Below are 22,153 nucleotides of genomic sequence, written 5' to 3'. Positions count from 1 at the left end.
TAATAAAAAAAATAAAAAAATTCTATGATTTTTGAAAAATACGTGAAATATTCTAAATAGAATATTACACTATACATATTCTAAAAATAATTTTAAAATGCAAAATAAATGGAAAAATCAGAAAGTTCTTTTTTTAAATATTATTTTCGGAACTTGAATTAACTAAAAAAAAAAAATACAAAAAATAAAAAAATACGTCTCACGGTCTCACAAAATTAGGCTGTCTCACATGAACGTAACCCTATATATATATATATATATATATATATATATATATATATATATATATATATATATATATATATTCAAATTTAGCATCAAATAAAAATTATTTTTGTAATAACTCTTATATATAAAACCAGAAGATTACTTTTAAAATGGTCGAATAAAAAATTAAAAAAATTTAAGAAAAAAATCCAGAAAAAACTAATATATAGAACTTTTAAGAATTATTATTATTATTATTATTATTATTATTATTATTATTATTTTATTTTTGTGTGTGTGTTTTTCAAATGGGCCCAAAACGTCAGCTATGAACTTCAGCTCATTTGGGTTTTGACCGATCGGGTGGGCTATCGATCATAGAACCACCGTTCAGTAATGAAGTCTCCGATCAAGTGAGTAAACTCTAACTACTTAACACTCAGAATTCTCAAATACTTTCTGATTTTCGAGTTATCGTGCATCCTAATTGTTGCTGTTTTAAACGCGAAATGCAAAGCTCAAACTCCGGCAGCGCTACAGATGATGATGAATCCGCCACCATCTCCGACGAATACGACGCCACTACGGAGACGGATACGGACGTTGTAAGTAAAGATGGCGCCGTTGAGTCTGTATCGACTCCCTTCCGTCAAGGAGAGAAAGTCTTGGCTTATCATAACCTTCGCATTTACGAAGCTAAGGTGCCGTTATGTGCTTTCGATACTTATCGTATTATCACTGATTTTTTTGTAATGGTTTCTCTTTCGCACTTCTCGCTTTTGTTCCATGGAAGCAATGATTGTGAAATGAAATCCCTATGGAAATTGAGTATGTGATCAATCTGCCCATCTCAGCTTAATTCATTGATTCAGGACCACAAAAACAATGAAGAGCGTCCCCAACACTCTTTTAGAATGCTCATGTCAAGGGTTCCCGCTTTAGTCATAAAGCCTTATATGTGGCCTCCATTACTAAAGATAATAAAACAATTACGCTACTGATCTTATGTAAAACCCCAATTTCTATTGAAAATTTCACACAGAAAGTACTCCATTTGACATGATAACTCCATCTGTATCTTTTTATAGAATAGTTGCCCCCTTACCCCTTTAGATCCTATGTGTACATTTTATGTCACTCCATTATTCTATAACTCTTTGCATAATAGCTTCTGATGCGTCCCCTCTGTATCTAACAGGTGCTAGAAGTTGATTCCAAGGAAAAGCGTTATTACATCCATTATCTAGTAAGTATTATTAATCAATCTATTTTCAATTCTTAAACAATGTGCTCCATATGATATTTGTATACTAGGTTCTTATGCTTTTGTTACCATTGGATTTATAGAACATTTCCACAAGGCTTAATGCTAACAGTTTACATTTGTTTTGTATTTACAGGGGTGGAAACAAAAGTGAGTAATTATATCTTATATATACTTGATTTTACATAACTAATTATGATTGTAGCTGATATATCATCTGGTTTAAATTTTGATAGATGGGATGAATGGGTAGGCATTGATCGTCTCATGAACATAAACAATGAGAATCTTCAAAAACAGAAAGCACTCGAGAATGAGTTGAAGCCCAAAAACCCGAATAGTTAGAAACCACATTCTATTAAATATTAATCCTAGTTTTTTGTATATCAACCAAAACAAATTTATTAAACTTGGATTTTTGTTTCTTTAATACATTGCAGTGACAAAGGGCATGAAGAGGAAAACCATGTCCAAGGTATTCTTTTTTTTGTTTAGTTGATTATCTTTTTTTTTTTTTTTTTTTTTTTTTTTCACTTTGGACTAAAATATAAATTTTATCCCTTGTATGCAAGGGCACTGTGTCTTATGAAAAGCTGATTGATATCCATATACCATCATCACTGAAGAAGCATTTGGTGAATTATAGTGAATATATAACTCATATGGGGAAGGTAAACGTAAACCAATGAGTAATTATTTTTAAACTTTTAGTCTCTATAAATTTATTTTGTCAAACTCTTTTTTGCAGCTTGTTAAACTTCCATGTTCTCCAAATGTTGATGACATATTGAAGATGTATTTGGAGCATCGATCAAACAAGGATGGAAGGTTAATATAATTTCCTCTCTTTTTCCACATGCATTTTCATAAAATTTAATTATTTATATTTTATATACTTTTATTATTTTTGTATGAAGGGAATTAGATTTAGCTGGAGAAGTTGTAAGTGGATTACGTTGCTACTTTGATAAAGCTTTGCCTGCAATGCTTCTTTACAAAACTGAAAGCCAACAGTATCAACAAGCAACTGCAAACCAAATTTCTCCTTCTAAAATTTATGGAGCTGAACATTTGTTACGTCTTTTTGGTATTTTTCTATTAAACTTTTATTATTAAATATTTAAATTAAAGTATAAAAATCTTGTTTGGGATCTTAACATTACATTGTTTGATTGATTTGCAGTTAAATTGCCTGAGATACTTTACAATGCTAACATTGAAGAGGAGACATTGAGAGAACTACAACACAATTTACAAGACTTTCTCAAGTATTTTCATCCTTATTTTTTACCTGTTAACAATTATATGTTTTTTTTAATCATCTTAATCTTAAACATTTTATAAATTATAACTCAGGTTCCTTCAGAAGAAACAAAGTTTGTTCTTCCTATCCACCTATGAGACACCAGATGGTTCTTGTACAATTGAGTAAAATTGTGGGTAAGTGGATTGAATCATGTTTTGTTGTAATGTAAGTATGTTGCTGTTGTTTTAATTGTAAGGTATACTTTATAAATTGTGGGTAGGTGGATTGAATCATCTTTTGTTCTTATATTTAAGAAAATTGTGATGTTTGATTTTATATATAATTTGACAAAAGCATCTGACTATTGAAGAAATGTTTACAAGACTATTCGATAAGAACAATAAGACGAAAGCTTATGGATCAAAATCAAAATTACTAATTTCTAGAGTGAAAATGGGTAAAAAATCAAATCACGATCGAAAAGTTATAGAAAATGATAACATTTTTTATGGGAACAACCTATTTTTCTTCCTCTGAAAAAATGAAAGTTTTCATAAAGGCGTCTTGTTTTGCTAAGAGTGCAATAATAATGTTTACAAGGGTTCTGCTTTGGACCATAGTCTCTACTTGTCAAGATCAAAAATAACCCTAAAACATTTGTTGTATGTTAAGTTAGTTGTTATTAAGTAACCCTAAACATTTGTTGTATTATAAATTTGCTTCTGCTATTTGTTTTGATTTATTGTATTGAAAATCAACAAATGAAATTTAAATGACATTTCAGTTAACTACTCCCTTCCTAGTTCTTCTTAAACTCGATAAATGAAATCATTGGACTTAAAGGCTGTTTGTTATTGAAATGATGCGTAGAAAGAAAACAAGAATTCAATGACTGAAAATGATTCATTAATTTACTCTGTACAATGCACTGAGAATATATATACAAGATGAAGAAGAAATACCTGCTATCTAACAAACTTCTAACAACATCAAGAGTTACTCACGTGTTAACTAGCCGACTTCTAACTGCTTACTAACAGACTAACAATTAATATACTAACAGCCCCCCTCAAGTTAGAGAGTGTGACACTCCTAACTTGTTTAACAAATGGTGATGTTGGCGACCTGGTAAGTTCCTAGTAAACAAGTCAGCAAGTTGGGAAGTAGTGGGAACATGTTGAAGAGTAATCAAGCCGTCATGAAGTTTTTCGCGTACAAAATGACAGTCTAATTCAGCATGTTTTGTTCTTTCGTGAAATACTGGGTTCTTCGCAATATATATAGCGGCTTGGCTATTACATCGGATAGGAACATGAAGAACATTGGGAACAGTAAGTTCATGTAGTAAGCGAGTTAACCAGGCTAACTTAGCAGTCACACGTTGCATACTTCGGTATTCAGCCTCAGCTGATGACAATGATACACTTATCTGCTTCTTAGACTTCCAAGCAATGGGACTGTTGCCAAGTAAAATGATAAAACCACTCACACTTCGTCTAGATTAGGGACATGAAGCCAGCCAGAATCGCAATTGGCCTTTAAGGAATAATCATTATTGTTGTTCATTAAGAGACCTTGATTTGGATCAAAAGTGATATATTGCAAAACGTGTTGGGCTGCTTCATAGTGTGGAATTCTTGGATTAGACATAGATCAGGACAAATGTTGTATAGCAAATGCTAAATCTGGTCGTGTATTCACAAGAAAATTGAGTTTTCCCACCAATTTTCTGTAAACTTCTGGGGATTCCATTAATTCACCTTGTCCCAATAAAAGTTTGCCATTTGGTGGTAAAGAACAAGCAGTTGTTCTTTTTGAATAAAATTCTTTTTATCACTTCTTGTACACATTTTCTTTGAGTAAGAACAACATCGGCATTAGTGTATAATACCTCAACGCCAAGGAAAATTTTTTTAAAGATCCAAGATCTTTGATTTTAAATGTTGTGTCAAGTAATGCTTTCAATTGTATAATCTCCATTTCATGATTGCCTGTGATCATAATATCATCAACGTATACAACAACAAACATGACATATGATCCTGAATGTTTGTAAAATAAGGTATAGTCATTTTTTGAAGGATTATACCCTTTATCCCTTAATGATGACGACAACTTGGCATGCCATTGTCTTGATGCATGTTTTAAGCCATAAAGAGACTTTTGTAAGAGTCAAACTTGATTAGGATTGGTCAATTTCAAACCAGGAGGTGACTTCATATATATTTCTTCATGCAAATCTCCATGAAGAAAAGCATTGTTAACATCTAATTGATACATTGGCCAACTTTTCTTGAAAGCAGTAGCTATAAGTGCATGAATTATGGTCATTTTTACCATTAGAGAGAAGGTTTCAGTGTAATCAATGCCAACTTTCAGTGTTAAACCTTTTACAACCACTCTTCCTTTACACCTTTCAAATTCTTTATTTGCTTTGTACTTAAGCTTATATACCCTTTTGAAGCTAATAGGTTTCTTACCCTTTGGTAATTCTACAATTTTCCAAGTTTGATTTTCTTCAAGAGCAGCAAACTCTTTGTCCATTACTTCTTGCCACTCTGGTAATGCAGCTGCTTCTTCATAAGAAGATGGTTCTTTGAATTTATCCAAATTGTAAATGAGTTTCTTACTGTCATTAGACAGAGTACTGAAACAAATATGTGTTAGGGAAGAAATATGAGTAACTATATGCATGCAAGAAGCAAAAGAAGGACATGAACTATTACCGTTGTCACAAGAAGCACTACAAACATAATATTGAAGATGAATAGGAGGATATGAAGTTCTTGAGGTTCTTCTGAGTGGAACAAAATTATGATTATGTTGTATTGGATTTTGAATTGGAGGTTGAAAATCATCATTTTGTGGTTGAGGAATTTGAGTTGTTGATTCAGAAAATGGATTTGAATGTATAAATGTATGAAGAACATCTTCAAATTGGGACAAATTGTTTTCTCCAGAAAATATACGTGCAGGGGTATTTTTGGAATTTTGAAGATTGTAAAGGAAAATGGTCTCATGAAATACCACGTCTCTAGAAATAACAATTTTATGTTGCCCCATGTTATATAACTTGTATGCCTTCCTTCCATAAGGGTATCCAATGAAAATACAAGGTATTGAACTTGGTTGGAATTTGTCCCTGTTATGCTGCAAGGTACTGGCATAACATAAACATCCAAAGGTTTTCAAGTGATCATAAGAGGGTGTAGTTCCATGTAATAGAGAGTATGGAGATTTGTTTTGAAGAATTTTGGTTGGAAATTGATTGATAAGGTAAGTGGTTGTAAGGACACAATCACCCCAAAATTTTAAGGGTAATTTAGACTGAAATAACAAAGCTCTTGAAGTTTCAAGAAGATGCTTGTGTTTTTGTTCCACTACACCATTTTGCTGGGGTGAATAAATGCAACTTGTTTGATGAATTATCCCTTTTTGTTGAAAATAAGAAATGGCTTCAGTGTTTGATCCCAATTCAAAAGCATTGTCTGATCTGATAGTTTGAACCTTCTTTCCAAATTGAGTTTCAACCATTTCAATAAAACCCTTTATAACACCAAATGCATTGCTTTTAGTACTCAAAAGGTGTGTCCATATTGATCTTGAGAAATCGTCCACAATGGTAAAAAAAATATGACTGTTATATGGACACCATGTGTCAAGGTTAATAAGTTGAAATGGGGAAGATGTATGAATTGTACTATGACCAAAAGGTAATTTGTGTTGTCTAGCCTTTGAACATACATCACATATTGAAACTAAAATTTTCTTTATTAGACAAACATAGAGTTTTAAGCTTGTACAAAGGAACATGACCAAGCCTCATATGCCAAGTAGTTATTTGAAAATTCTTAGAAGTAGAAAAAGAAAATTGGAATTTAAAACATGAGTGTTTTTCACATTACAACTGTTTATAGGGGTATTTTTGGAAAACACAACTAAAGAATGAAAAGATGGATTAGCAGTGACTGAAAGAACAATTCCAGTGTTGGGAGTTGGCTTGGACTGCAAGAAGTACAATCCAACTTTGTGTTTACCAAGAACTAGTGACATCTTCATTGAAGGGCCCTGCAACAAGAAACAATGATGTTCTGAAAACACAACAAATGAATGTAACTGTTTGTAGAGTTTAGCAATGGAAAGAAGGTTGAATTTGAAAAGAGGAACATGCAAAACATCATGAAGAAGTACATTATCAGCTAAGATTATGCTTTCAAATTTAAAAGCATAAGTTTGTTGACCATTTGGAAGGGTAATTCTATAAGGATTTTTTAACTTTTGTGTGTTTATGAGAATGGATTTATTAAAACACATGTGACCACTTGCACCAGAATCGATTGTAACGCCCGTAGATCCGGACTAGTCAATTTAGAGACGATAAACGTCAAAAATGACTTTTTGGTAGAAGATTATTTAGGGTGGATAATCTTAACTAAATTGTAGTGGCCGTGACAAGGATTCCGGAGATATAAAGAACGCCGAAATCCGAGTTATAACGAAGAAGTTATGACCTGTAGAAGTTTCGCGACAGAACCGGCACGACGCTGAATGACGTAAAAAGTGAATTTACGTTAGAGTGATATTTATCCTTAGTGATCTAAATGAAAGTCGTAGAGTTCGTTAAATCGAGAGCGTGCATAAAAAGAATGCCCAAATCTGACTTCGTATGAGGAAGTTATGATTTTTCCGAAGTTTCGACTTAGTAGTATGCAGCCCGAATCCTCGATTTGAGATCGATTGATTTTTAGCCGAAACAATCTAAATGAGAATTAAAGATCTCATTGATAGTAGTAAAAAAATAAAAAGATAGGCGAAAACGGACGTCGGATGAAGAAGTTATGAATTTATAACAGAGTTTTCCTGTCCCGGCCTGCTAAAAATAATATGAAAGTAATATATTTATAATATATTAAAATTAAAGTCAAAATTAGCCAACAGAGTCTAAGCGAGAGTTGTAGAGCATAATCTCACCTACATGTCGATATAAAGAACGTCGAAAACGGAGTTCGTATGCGAAAGTTATGAATTTATGAAGTTCGGGGCGCGAAACTCCAAAACTGTCATGTACCACGACGTGGAAAGCAGTGCCACGACGTGGAAAGTCTTCTGACACCTCCTGGAGTCCCCCAGACGCAACTTGCGATGAAGCATGGAGTGACGACCAAGCCCACGACGTGGAAAAGGTGCCATGATGTGGCAAGGGCAAATTTTGCCCTATAAATAGATTTGAAGGGCCAGCCGATTATGGTTGCTCCATCCCTTCTCTCCCACTTCCGATACACCCTCTAAGCCTCACTTTAACAACCCCCCCCCCCCAGCTCCGATATCATCTTGAGACCCGAAGCAAGTCCCGAAGTCCGAAGATCCCGAGAAGAAAAGAGTTTCCGAGCCGAAACTCTGCCCGCGAGAAACCCGGTGTGTGAAGTGATCCCGGTTTCACCGAAGAATACTACTTCTACAAGCTGTAGTGCTGTCCGATCATCTTCTGATCAGGTGAGTGTATAGTTACTTTCTTCTAACACATAAATATGAAGTATTTGCTTGAAATATATGGTATATGTTTATGTACTGTTGTTTATTTGAGATAAGTGTGGAGTAGATGTTTTATATGGTTTTTAAATGAGTTAAACTGTATATGTATTTTATATCTACTAATATGTTGGGTAGAACATGGGTAGATGAGATAGTTGGTATGTGATAAAATGATGAGGTATTTAAGATGATTAAAGAATAATATTGGTAGATGCACCAATTAGAGAATGTCATAATACTAGTAGACGCGCTTAAGAATAATATTGGTAGATGCACCAAATAGAGATTATCATAATACTAGCAGATGTGTTTATGGGATAATCCTGGAAGATGCGCTTATAGGAAAACGTCGGCAGATACGCCTAAAAGAGAATGTCATAAACCTGGCAGTCACGCCTCATAGTGTATGACGTAATCCTGACAGAGGTGCTTAAAGGATGATGGTATTATGTAGCAATAGATTTTGTGCCAATTCCTTCGGTCAATCCTTAGGAATGAATGGATGACGGGTAGTTGAATTCTTAGGGTAAAATCCTAAGAAATAAAGAAGATAATGGGGATGGGTAATTGGGTTGATTGTTTGATGGTTGAATATAATAATTATATTATTGTGGGTCGAAAACCCTATATGCTCACCAAACTCCCAAGCCTGACCAACTCAGTTTTCTTTGTATCACAGGTATCAATACGAAGATATATTTTACTGAGAGATTAAAGAATATGTAAATCATTAGTGTAAATAAATGTAAGTTCGGTTTATGCTTATGTGTCTGTATCGGAACATGACATCCCGAGATTTTGTTATATAATGAAAATACATTTCTTTAAAGAAATGCTTTGATAAATTCTTATCATATTTTGTTTTGGGAACAAATTCCGCAACTGTTTTCTTTAAAAGATCGATTTTAAAAACAAAGCATAAACAAATCGGTCTTTTCTGGCCGCAAAATTGGGGATATCACATCGATGATCCAAGTCATATAAGCAGTTTCAAGACAATGGCAATTAATGAAGCTATTGCGTTGATCATGAAAGAGGAAGGCATTAAAGGCATTACCAACCATATGAATAGAAGATTGATTGACTTTGACATTTTGATCTTCAACTCGATTGGCATCACTATTATTATCATTCAATTTGCTCAATAAAGAACACAATTGATGATATTGCTCGTTTGTAGCTATTGATTGGTGAAGTTATATGTTTCCTTGGATTCATTGTCATCAATTGGCTGAAAACCATATACATAAGTTGCAACATTCTTGTTCTTGGTGAACTTGAAGTCCTTAGGAAATTTGATTAACCTATAGCATTTGTTGGCAGTGTGACCCGATTTCTTACAAAAGGTACAATTAAGATTCATTTTGTTCTCAAAATTTCCTTTGGAATTATTTCCATTATTGAAATTGTTGCCACCATTGTTGGATTTGACATGCATAGATGCTCAATCGGTGGAAAAGTGAGAATGAGAATAAACTTCTCGTTGCTTTTTATCTTAAATTGAAGAGAATATGCTTTGGTAACTGAAGGAAATGGATTCATCATTAAAATGTTACCTCGAGTTGTATTGTAATCACTATTTAATCTCATGAGGAATTTGAGAAGCTTTTGATTTTGTTGAAACTCTTGCATTTCACGAGCAACAGTACATGTACAACTTGGAAGAGTTGACAAAGCACCTAGTTCATCCCAACATCTCTTCAATTTGGTAAAATAAGTTGCTAAATCACTTGATCCTTGAGTAAAATTGGAAATTTATTTTTGTAATTAATAAAGCTTAGCACCATTTGATTGACCAAAACGTTCTTGTAAATCTTTCTAGATTTCTTCAGCGGAAAATGAGTAGAGAACATATTCAAATATGTCGCTTAAAAGAACATTGAGTATCCAAGACATAACCATATCATTACATCTTTGCCATAAATCGAATGTAGCATGATTAGAATCTGGTTTAACGACTTTGCCATTGACAAAACCAAGCTTGTTCTTGGCCGACAAAGCTATAGGGATAACTTTCTTCCAAGATCCAAAATTCGAACCATCAAATGGTTTCGTAACAAGTATCATTCCAGGATAATCTGAAGGATGTAGATAAAGCAGATCAGATGAGTTAATCTGAGATGAATTTGCGATTTAAGAAGAACCTGATTGAGAACCTTGATTCATATTCGTAAATGAAGAATAAAGAACACAAGATTGATCGGTGAATAATCATGCAATAAAAAAATGAAGAAAAGAAGTAAAATCAATTGATGAACAAGTTTAATTGATAAAGATTGAAATGAAAAACGAAATTGATTGATGAACAAAATCAATCAATTGGAAATTTTTTTTGAGATTGCAGAATTCTCTGATACTATGTTTGTTATTGAAATGATGCATAGAAAAAAAGCAAGAATTCAATGACCGAAAATGATTCATTAATTTACTCTGTACAATACACTGAGAATATATATACAAGCTGAAGAAGAAATAAATGCTATCTAACAAACTTCTAACAACATTGTGTTAACTAACATACTTCTAACTATTCACCAACAAACTAACAACTAATATACTAACAAAGGCATATAAATAAGTTTCACTTAAACCCTAATGGTTTTCTATTAAACATAGTTAGGCATAATAATAAGAATATTAAGTGATACAAAATCAAAATCATATTATTTGGGTAAAAAACAATTTTGTTGTACTTGTTAGTAGATCTAAGAGAAATAAGTACAAGTACCAAAAATGTAATAAAAGATAAGTGAGGGGCAATTTGGTAACCTTCCTAGTCAAGTCGGTTTAGGTGGCTTAAATACAAGTTTAGGTTGAGTCGGTTAATCACAATTCACATACACATAAAAACACTATTCAAAACTCTTGTCAAGATAGTTTTGAAGACAAATTTAAAGTTTTTGATCTCGTACATATAACGTGCTAAGATAAAGGGTTAATATTTTGTTAAAAAAATGCATGTTCCAAGTATTAATTATGTACGAAAAGATGGCATCCTCGACGGAATAATTTGCAATATGAAGAGTTTAGAAAATCCAATTTGGTCAGCATATGCAGCTATTACTTATTTTCCCATATTAAAAGTATCTGTTTAATTTTTCTATATGTCCAGATACATCTTCTTGTGTCAAATTTATCGCTAAAACAATTACACGGCTGTAATTTGTCAGCATCTGAACAAAGGTAAAGTTTTAATGGATTCTCTTGATCAAAATGCAAGAATTGCAATGGCTATGGCTTGTCGGCATCTCCTTGAAATACTTCCGTTTAGAAAAAAGTTTAAAACATTTATTTATAAATGCTTTCGTTTTAAAATGAAAGTCTGATCTAGAACTTAATATACAATTCGCATCCTTTACATGGGAAAATTTCCTTTCGAATAATATAGAATTCTCCTAACTTAGTTTTACAGTGACATTGATTGATGATTGGATTCCATTAGGACACATAATTGACGACTTAAAACACCAATTGACTTGGTAAAGGAAATGACTCGAATACGACATTCACCAAAACACATATTAGTCGTCAAATTAGATATAATAGCAAACTACCTTTCCCCGTTATATTTTACAAATATATAAGATTTAATTTAATACATAAACAATAATTTCATTTAACTATTAGCATTGTAAACTAGTTATTAATCCACTACTATGCAACTTAAATTAACCAAAAAAAAAAAAAAAGAAACTACATCATCAGAGTTTTAATTTAGTCAATTTCAATCACCTGGGTTCAATCTACCCACTGAGTTAACCCAGTAATCCATATCTTAAAAACGGTCATTACTCATTATATAAATACTAGTACACAACATCCACATACAAGATTTCTATTCAATCATAATGGATCTTCTCCTTCATCTTCTCATGCTTGTTTCACTACTCTTATCTCAAACACCATTAACAACCTCATCATCTTCTTCATCTTCACCACCTTACGCCTTAAAACTAGGCTCATCCCTCTTTGTAGACAACAAAGACGATGTCTTAATCTCTCCAGACAATGTTTTCACAGCCGGTTTCTACAGTGTGGGAAACAATGCTTTTTGCTTCTCAATTTGGTTCACTAAACCGTTATCCACCGGGTCCCACACAGTCGTCTGGATGGCTAACCGCGATGCACCCGTTAACGGAAAACGGTCCACGCTTTCCCTAACCAAAACAGGCAATTTAGTCTTACAAGATGCAGATCAAGATCTTCCCATTTGGACCACAAGAACACGCGACTTAACCGATTCAGCCGAATTAAAACTCAACAATTCAGGCAATCTTTACCTTCAAAGTAAAGACAAACACATCCTATGGCAAAGTTTCGGATTTCCAACCGATACCCTTCTTCCGAATCAACCATTAACCAAAGAATCCATGCTCGTTTCTTCTAGAAGCAAAACAAATCATTCTTCGGGTTTTTACAGGTTGTTTTTCGATAGTGATAATGTTCTTAGACTTGTGTATAGTGGACCTAAAGTGACAGGTGTTTATTGGCCTAATCCAGAGCTTCGAGCATGGGATGCTGGAAGGAGTACTTATGGTAGTGAAAGAACTGCTGCAATCGACACTTTTGGTCGTTTCATTTCAAGTGATGGTTGGTTTTTTAATACTTCAGATGATGGGATTCAGATTATGAGAAGGGTCACCATAGATATAGATGGAAACCTTAGAGTATACAGTCTGAATGAAAATAGAACATTCTGGAAGGTTACTTGGCAAGCCATGGCTCAAACTTGCATGATTCATGGAAGTTGTGGTGAAAACAGTACGTGTTCAAATGAGCCAACATTTGGTAGGAAGTGCACTTGTTTACCATATCATAAAATGGTTGATCCAACAGATTGGTCGTATGGTTGTGAGCCTGAATTTGAGCAGAGTTTATGTGGTAATGGTGAGGATAGTTTTTTACACCTTTCTCATTTTGATTTTTATGGGTATGACTTAAAGTATCTTCCGAATGTTACCTTGGATGTATGTAAAGAAGAGTGTATGAACATGTGTAGTTGCAAAGGGTTTCAGTATAAGTTCGATAAGAAACAAGGGATCTTTCTTTGTTACCCGAAATTTCTATTGCTGAATGGGTTCAGCTCGGTTAGTTTCAATGGTTCTTTGTATTTAAGAGTCCCGAAAGTTACCTTATCTTCTAATACTACTAAAGCTACTCGAGAACTTGGGTTAAATTGCTCTGGGCATCCTATGATGGTGGAATTGGAACGAGTTTATGATAAGAAGAATGAAAGAGGGTCTATAAAGTTCTTACTATTGTTCACTTACGTATTTGGGGCGTTAGAGGTCGTTTGTATAATCTACTTCTTCTACAAAACAAGAAAATCAGTTACAAAATCACAAGGTTATCTCCAAGCTGCATCGGGATTTGAGAGGTTTAGTTATCGGGATTTGAGAAAGGCGTCTGAAAATTTCAGCATGGAGATTGGGAGAGGAGGTGGTGCGATTGTGTATAAAGGGGTTTTGTCTGATAACCGAGTTGCAGCCATAAAACGTCTGAAAGAAGCTAATAGCAACCAAGGGGAAGCGGAGTTTTTGGCGGAGATTAGTACACTCGGGAAGCTTAATCACATGAATTTGATAGATATATGGGGTTATTGCGCTGAAGGAAAGCACAGGATTTTGGTGTATGAGTATATGGAGAATGGATCATTGGAGGAAAATCTACACTCGAAAAAGTTAAATTGGGATAAAAGATTTGAAGTTGCGTTGGGTACAGCAAAAGGACTTGCTTATTTACATGAGGAATGTTTGGAATGGGTTTTGCATTGTGATGTGAAGCCTCATAATATATTACTAGATCAAGATTACTTACCAAAAGTTGCAGATTTTGGGTTGTCGAAGTTTTTTGATAGAGATGGAAGAGGTAACTCGGAGTTCACAAAGGCAAGAGGGACAAGAGGTTACATGGCTCCAGAATGGTTCTTTGTGAGTCTTCCGATTACCTCAAAAGTGGATGTTTATAGCTATGGAGTAGTGATGCTGGAGATGATAACTGGAAGAAGCCCACTAGGTGGTGATCTAAGTGGTGGATATGAAAGACCGATGGTTAAGTGGGTGCGAGAGAAGGTTGCTGATGAATATGGCGGAAAGAGTAATTGGATCGAAGAGATTGTAGACTCTACTCTGAAAGGAGAATATGACAGAATTCGAATGGGAAACTTGATCAAAGTGGCTTTGCAATGCGCTGAGGAAATTAAGGATGCAAGACCTACGATGAGCCAGGTAGTAGATATGCTCCTTCGTGGTGAAGAACTGTAGATATTTTAGGGTTTATTTCCCCCATGCTGTGATGACTAGTAGAATCTAGGGTTTATATACTTCTTCTTTGTAAGGTCCTGTACATTTTCATAGACCATGATTGAGATTATATCTTTTTCCTTAACCTATTTAACTTCAATTAAACAAGCATGTAACATATTCAAACAGGAGGAACGCCAAACATATCTACATTCCTTTTCAATCAGTATATAAGATCTCCTATTTTTGTTGATAGTTATAGATTTATCCAATTGCACCAAGTAGTGAATTATGCAATTGCACCAAGATTTCACCAAAAACTTCTTAGCTAGAAGAAAAACGTACCTTGTTCATATTCCCGTCAATCCTGGATCGTATAAGAGCACACCGGAGAAAGAACTGATGACTATCGCCGAATCGCCGATGTCAAGATGGCATCCTAGCAGGATGTTAACGGGGTGGTTCTGTTCGGATGCGAATAGTAATAAAATTGTAAACCGTCAACATGGGCGGGTACCTCATGCACACTAACCGAAATCGAACTGATTTGGAAAAAAAATCAAACCAAATCGAACTGTATAAATGCGGGTAATCACTGTTCGGTTCACGGGTATCCGTTAAATATAAAAAATCAAATACAATCAAAACTATAAACTCTATTCCAACGATATCTTTCTGAAAATTAATAAGTCCAAAAGTTATAAAAACATAATAAAACTCAAATAACTTACATTATAACTGATGTAATAAATATAAAAATAAAAATACAAGAAAACATAATGTAGAAGTGCAAAACTCGGATTGTCAATCATTATTTTTGTTTGGGATATAGCTAACAATCTAATGGAAATGAGTAACATTTTATTTTTTATATATATATATATATATATATATATATATATATATATATATATATATATATATATATATATATATATATATATATATATATATATATAAAAGTTCAATAGAGAACCATTACTATTAAAAAAACCAATCAAAAGCATCGGAATTTAAAGCGATCAACGGCAAAAGGAAAGGTTGTAAATTTTTATAATGGATACATATATACTGGATTATAACAAAACCCACTTAATTTTTTTCATTAAAATTTTTTTTAATCCAAGTTTTTTATCGAAAAAAATCCGAATATACTGTTGTTCACGATTTTTCATCCTCTTTCCATAGAGATCGATGATGATATATAAAAAACGATTTTTTTTTCAAAAAAACCCACTTAATTTTTTTATTTTTTTCAATATTGAAGTTTTTTTTATAAAAAAAACTAATTATACCAAAAATATTAATTTTTTGTACTCTATTAATAAAGATCAACATCGATTTAAAAAAAAAACCTCGAACAGTGTAGATTCACACTGTGAATCTAAACTGTAAATATTTCAATTTTTAACATTCACAATATGAAAAATCTCGAACAGTTCAGATTCACATTGTGAATCTGAGAAGGTTCACAAAAAAAAAAAAAGAAACTCTCGATCAGTGTAGATTCATATTGTGAATCTAAACTGTAAAAATATTTCAAATTTTAACATTCACAATATGAAAAAGCTCCGATCAGTTCAGATTCACACTGTAAAACTGATTTATTATTATACACACTGTGTATTTGACGAGGTTCACAATGTGAATCTGAACAGGTTTACAATATGAATCTGAACGAGTTCACAATGTGAATCTAAACTGATATATATATATATATATATATATATATATATATATATATATATATATATATATATAAACATTAATATGAATCTATGTATAAAAAGTACAAAAAAAAATGAATTTTGATATATTTATTAATTTTTTTCTATAAAAAATAGACCTTAACTTTTTTCATTAAAGAAAATGAAGTGGTTTTTTTTTTTCGAAAAAAAAGTTCGTTTTTTATATCATCATGGATCTGTATGGAAAAAAGACGAAAAATCGTGAACATCGGTACATTCGGGTTTTTTTTTGATAAATAACATGGCTTAAAAAAAATTTTAAACGAAAAATAGTGGTGGGTTTTTTTGTAAAGGGTGGATTTTTTGGTATAATCCGGTGTGCGTGCGTCAAATGTAAAAGTGTACATCTATTTCTTTGGCCATTGATCGTTATGATTTTCGATGCTCACGATTGGTTCCTTGGTTATTTATGGTTCTCTAGTGAACATCACTATATATATATATATATATATATATATATATATATATATATATATATATATATATATATATATATATATATATATATAGCGGTTCAGTTCGGTTATCTGTAGATACCTAAGTATCTAAACCAAAACCGACTCGTTGATATCCGATTTTTTTTCAATTTCGGTTTTTATCGATTTCGTTTTTTTTCCGGTTTCGGATCGACCGGTTCGGCTCAGTTCTCAAGTTTTTTTCCACCCCCAACTAGCAGGAGGATGAGTTATAAAAGTATTATAATCAAAGTTTAGTTTTTGAGTTAGAAAACAAATATTTCTAAATTGTCATTTAGGCCACCATATATATATTTTGTTAAAAGTAGGGATGAGCAAAAACCGAATAAAAAATCGAAAAACCGAAAAAAACCGACATAATCGAAACCGAAAAGCCGAAACCAAAGCAATGACCGACGGTTTGGATTTGAATTTTACAAAAAACCGAAAAATAACGGTTTGGTTTGGTTTTGATGTATAAAACCACCCATAAAAACCGAACCGACCCACATATATATTATTTATATTAAGATTTAACTTTTAGTTTTAGACTCTATACTTTATCTCTTTAATACTTTATGTTTATTTTCAACAAACTGTTGATGATGTTAAACTTTGATATTTTGAACACTTTTATGCTTTTATAATAATAGAATTCATACTCTTTATTTTGGTATATTTAAAGTAGATACAATATTATTAATCGCATCGTATTTTCACTAGGTTTGAACCAAAAAACTAGAAAAAAAAAACAGGAGCTCATAAACCCACGGTTTAAAACTGAAAACCCATAAACCCAACCCGGAAAACCGAAAAACCGACCCATGCAAAAACCAAACCTATATGGGTTTAAAAACCGAAAAACCGATTTTCTACGGTTTGGTTTGGTTTTAGCCAAAAACCGACCCATGCTCATCGCTAGTTAAAAGCTTCGAAACTAATAAAATACATTTTCAAAATTGGTGCAATTCCACCAACATTGATCACGTATAGGTGTCTAATTTGTAAAACATTATAGAGCTGTAGGAAGGTTCCTACTGTATACAAAAGGTTTTGGGTTTATGATAGAAGCAAATTTGCGATGGCAAATCTCTAAGAAATTAAGAAAAAAACGAGACTATTTGAAACAATTTTTCTGTCTTGTATTTCTCACTCAACAATTATAATTTATAGGAAAACATTGTAAACAAACTACTAAGATACTCTACTTGCATGTGAAATAAAACTGATCCTAAAATACTGCCACTAGCTTTACTGGAACATAATGAAAAATCGGGCTAAGTCTTCAACTAGAACTATTCAATGCAAAGTGGTGAAACAACTACTTAATGAGTTCGTATCAACACTCCCACGCTAAAAAATGGCGTTGTCCTCAAGGCCGAAATTGTGTGGTGTTGTTTTGATGGTCCATGGTGAGCTGATTTCGGATTGGAGAAGCAAGAATTTTGGTGGGTTGTATTGGTGACTCGGTTGATATTTGGAGAGGCAATTGTAACAAAGACCTTCAACTCGTCTTTTTTGCATCTCGATGGGGCTTACCGGCTTGATCGGAAGTGTTGGAGGAAGTGGCGAAGGGTCGGGAAATAAGGGTGCTTTCGTTGGTAGAGGATCGAGGGAGTCATCGGAGGATGGAAGTTGAGCATGGAGCTTGTCTTCGGTGGGATTTGCAAGACCATAATCCTGGTGAAGCGAAGTTGGGTGATAGAGAGCTAACTTGTTCTATATTTCAGCCTTTAGATCAGAAAGTGTAATGTCCTGAAAATCCAAGGTAAAATTTTTATTTTTAAAACAATAATTTATACATCAATTTGTTCCCAAACCATTCAAGTGAAAAAAAAGTATTTAAACATCAGAGTAAATATCATCAAGGCGGAATAAACTCTAGGGGATGTTGTGTAATCACGTGAGACCCTTCCCTTTCGAACCGCTAGTACTTGAAATCATAAATATGAAACCGTAAGCATAAAACTTAGTGATTTCCCCCAGATACCACATATCATACATACAAGTGCCATGGGCTACCCCCATGATCTTTACTTGTAATGCCAAGGGCCAAATCTTGGTCTCACATACAAGTGTCATGGGCTACCCGCATGGTCTTTCATACAATTGTCACGGGCTACCCCCATGGTCTTTCATATAACTGCCATTGGTTGCCCCCATGGTCTTTCATGCAAGTATCACAAAGACAACTAGCATCCTACATAGTATAGTGAGAAGACTCGCATTAAAGAACTCTGAAACACTGCGATACGATCCTATTTGCACTACTTACTCCCACGAACCCGCTAATGGGTCAAATTTCAAGGCTGCTGAGTACGCCTAGCGTACTCAACGTACGTCCTATGTATGCGGCCTATCCTCACTCCTTCATTAAGCACTTTATCCATCAAGGCTTTTATCAAGAGCTCAGATCTAGACTCAAAACATCAACATAAGTCATAAAGTTTCCACATTTATGACTTTCCAATACTAGAAAAGGTCCAAAAGCTAGAAACCTAACTTATTAATCCATTAAAACATCATTACTCTTGAATGGAAGGAAAGGACCAAGATCAAATTTTTATGACTCCTAATAGATCCATAATGGATAAAATTTTCAGCTTTATCCATTAGGATGGTCCACATAACCAATATCTAGTCTTTAAGTCTCAAAAGGGACAAAAAATGCATCTTTCTCAAATTAATCCATTAAGTCCAAGCCTCAAACCTTTATATCTGAATCAATACGAGGATTAGATGGATAAAGTTTCCAACTGTATGTAACACCCATAATCAGAAGGACCAAGAAAGGAAAGGAAAACCCTAAGTCAAAGGGGTCAACTCGTCGAGTCCAGGGTGGAACTCGACGAGTCCGAGCGGGATCCGGGTCGAAGAGTAAGTGACCGACTCGACGAGTCCGGTCTGGATTAGGAAAACCTAAGTTCGGGACTTGGTGCCATATTTAAACGTCTCATTCTCTTCCCTAGGGTTCATATGCAGTCTCTCTCACCCAGAATACCGAACCCTAGCCACCATATCCATTTTGAGCAAGATCTAGCCTTGGTGAAGTGATTTGAAGCTTGGAAGAGAAGGAGGTTCATAGTGGTGCAAGAGGAAGCGTTGGATACATAGTTGGTGTGGCTTTTCAGATCCTTTGAGGTAATAAGCTGACCTTATTGCATTTAGATCTATCTTATGGTTGAGATTTGGGCATTTTGAGTATGGAGGAGGTTTATTTCGAGTTTGGAGTAGATATGAGGTTGCTACCTCAGATATAGGCTATTAAGGATCCAGAAAACCATAAAGTTTATGCCAATAAGTTGTTGGTGAAGCCCCTGGTCACAAACCCTAGCCCTGGAGTGTTTTAAGCCCATATCTCTTTGGTTTCAAATAAAGTTTGCAACTTTACGTGAGGAATAGACTTGGGAAGAGTGGATCTATAAGTTGGAGCCCCTGCATGGCTCGAAAAGACACTGTATGGATTAAGAACTGAAGCGACTCGGCGAGGCACATGGGTGGACTCGGCGAGTTGGATGAAGATGGGCATGGAATCGACGAGTTGGAAGAACAACTCGTTGAGTCTGTTGAAGATTGTCTTGGACTCGACGAGTCTGTTCTTGGACTCAACGAGTCAGGTCGCGAAACACTAACCCCTTCTGGTTAAGGCTCAGATCAGTGAGTTAAATGGTGACCCAGTGAGTTGGACATGATGGGACTCAGAGATCGTTAAACTCGACGATTCTTGGGATGACTTGGAGAGTTGGGTCACATTATGAGAGTTCTGAGTATATGTACTCGACGAGTCAAAGGACTGACTCGGCAAGTAAAGTCAGCCAGAAAGATTGACTTTGACCAGAGTTGACTTAGTTTGGCTTCTAGAGTTTAGTTGGAACTAAGTGATATATGTATTGATATTAGTAGCTCGAGGTGCTAGTGGAGCAGCGGTTCAGAGAATTGTCGCTCAACAGCAAGAGGGTTATCAGCAAGTTCAGCAGTGCATGTGAGTTTCCCTTTGTGTAAATGGGTCTACGGCCACAATGCCGACCCATGTAGTTATGAGTAGAAAGACCCGGGGGTTAGCCCTAGGCACTATTTGCTAGTATGATATTTCGGACCAAGGTCCGATGTCAGGCGTGTGCCCAAGGATTGGTTTGCATGATAGAGTATACTTGTTGTCTGTGTGATGCATGTATGTGCCTGGTAGGAAGATGAGTGTGGGCGAGGTCTCGTATCTCACCAATAGCAGAGTATGGACGGTGTTCCATATCTCACTAGTAGCAGAGCATGGGCGAGGCCCGAGATAGGCATGGAGTGAGTGTGGGTGTGGGCCCGTATCTCATCTACCGTAGGAGCTTAGACGGGGTTCCATGACTCACTAGTGACAGGATAGGGGTGAGGCCCAAGACAGGCGAGGCCTAAGGACAAGAATGCAGTAGGGTATGTTCAGTTATGTGTTATACGCTATTTTGTACTATATTTGGTTAGCGGGCGGGGCCCAGAGTCAGGCGGGGCCTAAAAGAAACAGATTTGTATTCGAGCGGGGCTCGAAGCCAAGTGGGGCCTTTGTAGCGGGCGAGGCTCGAGGTAGGGGGCGAGGTCCGAAATAGTGGGCGTGGCCCAGTATATGTTGTATGTGTTTGTGCAGGGTATGTGGTAGGTTGGGGAACTCACTAAGCTTCGTGCTTACAGTTTTCAGGTACTTCCGGTAGCGGAGGGAAGAGCTCGGGGTGATCGCATAGCACACACCATTGATTAGTCAGCTTGGGATGTTTTACTCTGATAATGAAATATGTTTTGGAATTAATATTCTGAATTTATGTTATGACTTATGATATGCTTTTATGAATATGGCTTTGATAATGATTTAAAGAAAAATTAATCGGTACGGATTTTTGGGACGTTACACTTTATCCATAACAAGGTTACAAATGTTCAAGATCTAAACTTTATGCACTAAAGTGACCAAAAGCTAATAATACTTTAAACTAGCTAGATCTAACAAATGCATCATCAAGATTCAAGTTTTATACCTCCAGAAGAAAGATCAAAGTGAACAAGGTTTGGATCTACAAGCTCCAATGCAACCAACACTTCTCTAATGAGCTCCTTCTTCTCCAAGATGCACCAAGAACACTCCAAAGCACATAAAAACACATTTTTTTTGCTGATAAGGCTCAAACCAGGGTTAGGATTTCAAGGGAGGATGTTGGAGAGGTGGAGGCTGAGAATGGAATGGGTTTGGGGAAGTTAAGGAGCTTAAATATGGCCCAAAACTCTAAAATTAGGGTTTGGGTTCTGATCGTGTATGCCCAATGTAATCCTGGTATGCCCAACGTACTAGGTTGATCCTCCTCAATTAGTGTTTCCTAGTACCGCCAACTTACACCTCGTACGCCCAACGTACTAGGCTAAACCCTAAACCTTCCAAACTTCGAACGATCATAACTTCTTCGTTCCAACTCCGTTTTTGACGATAT

The 22,153-nt window shown here is 34.8% G+C and overlaps 2 protein-coding genes across 3 annotated transcripts; both read left to right on the top strand.

The window, feature by feature from the left end:
- Positions 1–510: 510 nt before the first annotated feature.
- Positions 511–3,053, top strand: LOC145026107 (protein MRG2-like). 2 transcript variants are annotated; one of them, XM_078976818.1, is made up of 11 exons: positions 511–620; positions 725–908; positions 1,406–1,453; positions 1,608–1,621; positions 1,708–1,811; positions 1,912–1,946; positions 2,065–2,142; positions 2,220–2,299; positions 2,389–2,558; positions 2,655–2,739; positions 2,828–3,053. In XM_078976818.1, the coding sequence occupies exons 1-11, from the start codon at positions 604–606 to the stop codon at positions 2,901–2,903; spliced, it is 891 nt and encodes a 296-aa protein (XP_078832944.1). In that variant the 5' UTR covers positions 511–603; the 3' UTR covers positions 2,904–3,053. The 2 variants fall into 2 exon arrangements, with proteins under 2 accessions (XP_078832944.1, XP_078832943.1); XM_078976817.1 differs by having other exon boundaries at positions 2,044–2,142.
- Positions 3,054–12,016: 8,963 nt separating this feature from the next.
- Positions 12,017–14,636, top strand: LOC145026091 (putative receptor protein kinase ZmPK1). Its single transcript, XM_078976816.1, has one exon. It carries the CDS (start codon positions 12,098–12,100, stop codon positions 14,510–14,512), a length of 2,415 nt encoding a protein of 804 aa, XP_078832942.1. The 5' UTR covers positions 12,017–12,097; the 3' UTR covers positions 14,513–14,636.
- The last annotated feature ends 7,517 nt before the right edge of the window (positions 14,637–22,153 follow it).

The sequence above is a fragment of the Lactuca saligna genome, chromosome 1 (genome assembly GCF_052625555.1).
Source record: "Lactuca saligna cultivar CGN05327 chromosome 1, ASM5262555v1, whole genome shotgun sequence".
Lineage (NCBI taxonomy): Eukaryota > Viridiplantae > Streptophyta > Magnoliopsida > Asterales > Asteraceae > Lactuca > Lactuca saligna.
Note: the sequence above shows the minus strand (reverse complement) of the source record. Positions and strands in the feature narration are given on the sequence as shown.